General features: G+C 44.0%; 1 protein-coding gene across 1 annotated transcript in view; it reads right to left on the bottom strand.

Annotated features, from left to right (window-relative positions):
- LOC138963637 (uncharacterized) overlaps window positions 1–693 on the bottom strand; it is a 53,254-nt gene extending 52,561 nt beyond the window's left edge. The window contains exon 1 of the mRNA XM_070335484.1: window positions 442–693. Within this exon, the coding sequence (XP_070191585.1) occupies window positions 442–517 (76 nt within the window). The 5' untranslated portion in view covers window positions 518–693. The remainder of the gene's footprint in view (window positions 1–441) is intronic.
- Window positions 694–910: the final 217 nt, after the last annotated feature.

The raw sequence follows: 910 nt of genomic DNA, 5'->3' as shown, positions 1-910 counted from the left end.
ACGGCAACGGAGATGACGGGCGCTCGCATTTGCCTGACGACAGAGTCAGAAGACACCTGACGGCCTTGTCAATGATTTGTTCGTAGTATGCTCCTGTGAGCGAACACCATATCACCAGATGGACCATTAATTGTTTCTCACAGTTTCAGATTAAATGTAGTCTCATACTTCAGAGTGAGTCCTATAATTGTGGCAGGGTGATCAGTCACCAGTGTCACAGTTATCTATGTGTTCAAGACAGCTAATAAGAACAAACCTGAAAGCTGTGTCATCATCTTACTCCATTGGACATCACACTTAGCATATTAAAATAAAATAAAAACAAACTTAAAATAATTAACACAGTACCTACAACGGGGCAGAGCAAACTTTAGCACACCAAGCAGTTATGTATGTCAGGTTATACATGGATATTCAACACAAGCTACATTGACCACTCACCGTATCCTTGTCCCCATACGACGTGTGCTGCACAGCACAACCCCAGCATTAACACACCCAGTTGACTCCACCCCATGACGAGGTCAATAACACACGGTCAGAATCCTTTGGGTCTGTGTCTTTAAGTTACATCTATCGCCAAAAACACAGTGCGAACCTTCGCCTCAAAGTGTAGAGTAGTGACTGCAGTACAACCAGGAAAGTAATTCTTACCTGTAAGGTAACTGTCATAACATTTCTGCGAATGCAACACGATCACATCCGTCAGGTATGAAAAGATGTCGACAAGGAGGAAGGACATAAAGTGTTTTTTTCCTTAGTCAATGGGAGTGACAGAGAATCATTCGTGGCCTGTTGTGTTAAATGCGTAGGGCGAACGTGGCCTGTTGTGTTAAATGCGTAGGGCGAACGTGGCATGTTGTGTTAAATGCGTAGGGCGAACGTGGCATGTTGTGTTAAATGCGTAGGG

Source organism: Littorina saxatilis, linkage group LG4 (assembly GCF_037325665.1).
Source record: "Littorina saxatilis isolate snail1 linkage group LG4, US_GU_Lsax_2.0, whole genome shotgun sequence".
NCBI classification, from domain to species: Eukaryota; Metazoa; Mollusca; class Gastropoda; order Littorinimorpha; family Littorinidae; genus Littorina; species Littorina saxatilis.
This window is presented reverse-complemented; position numbering and strand designations above follow the sequence as displayed.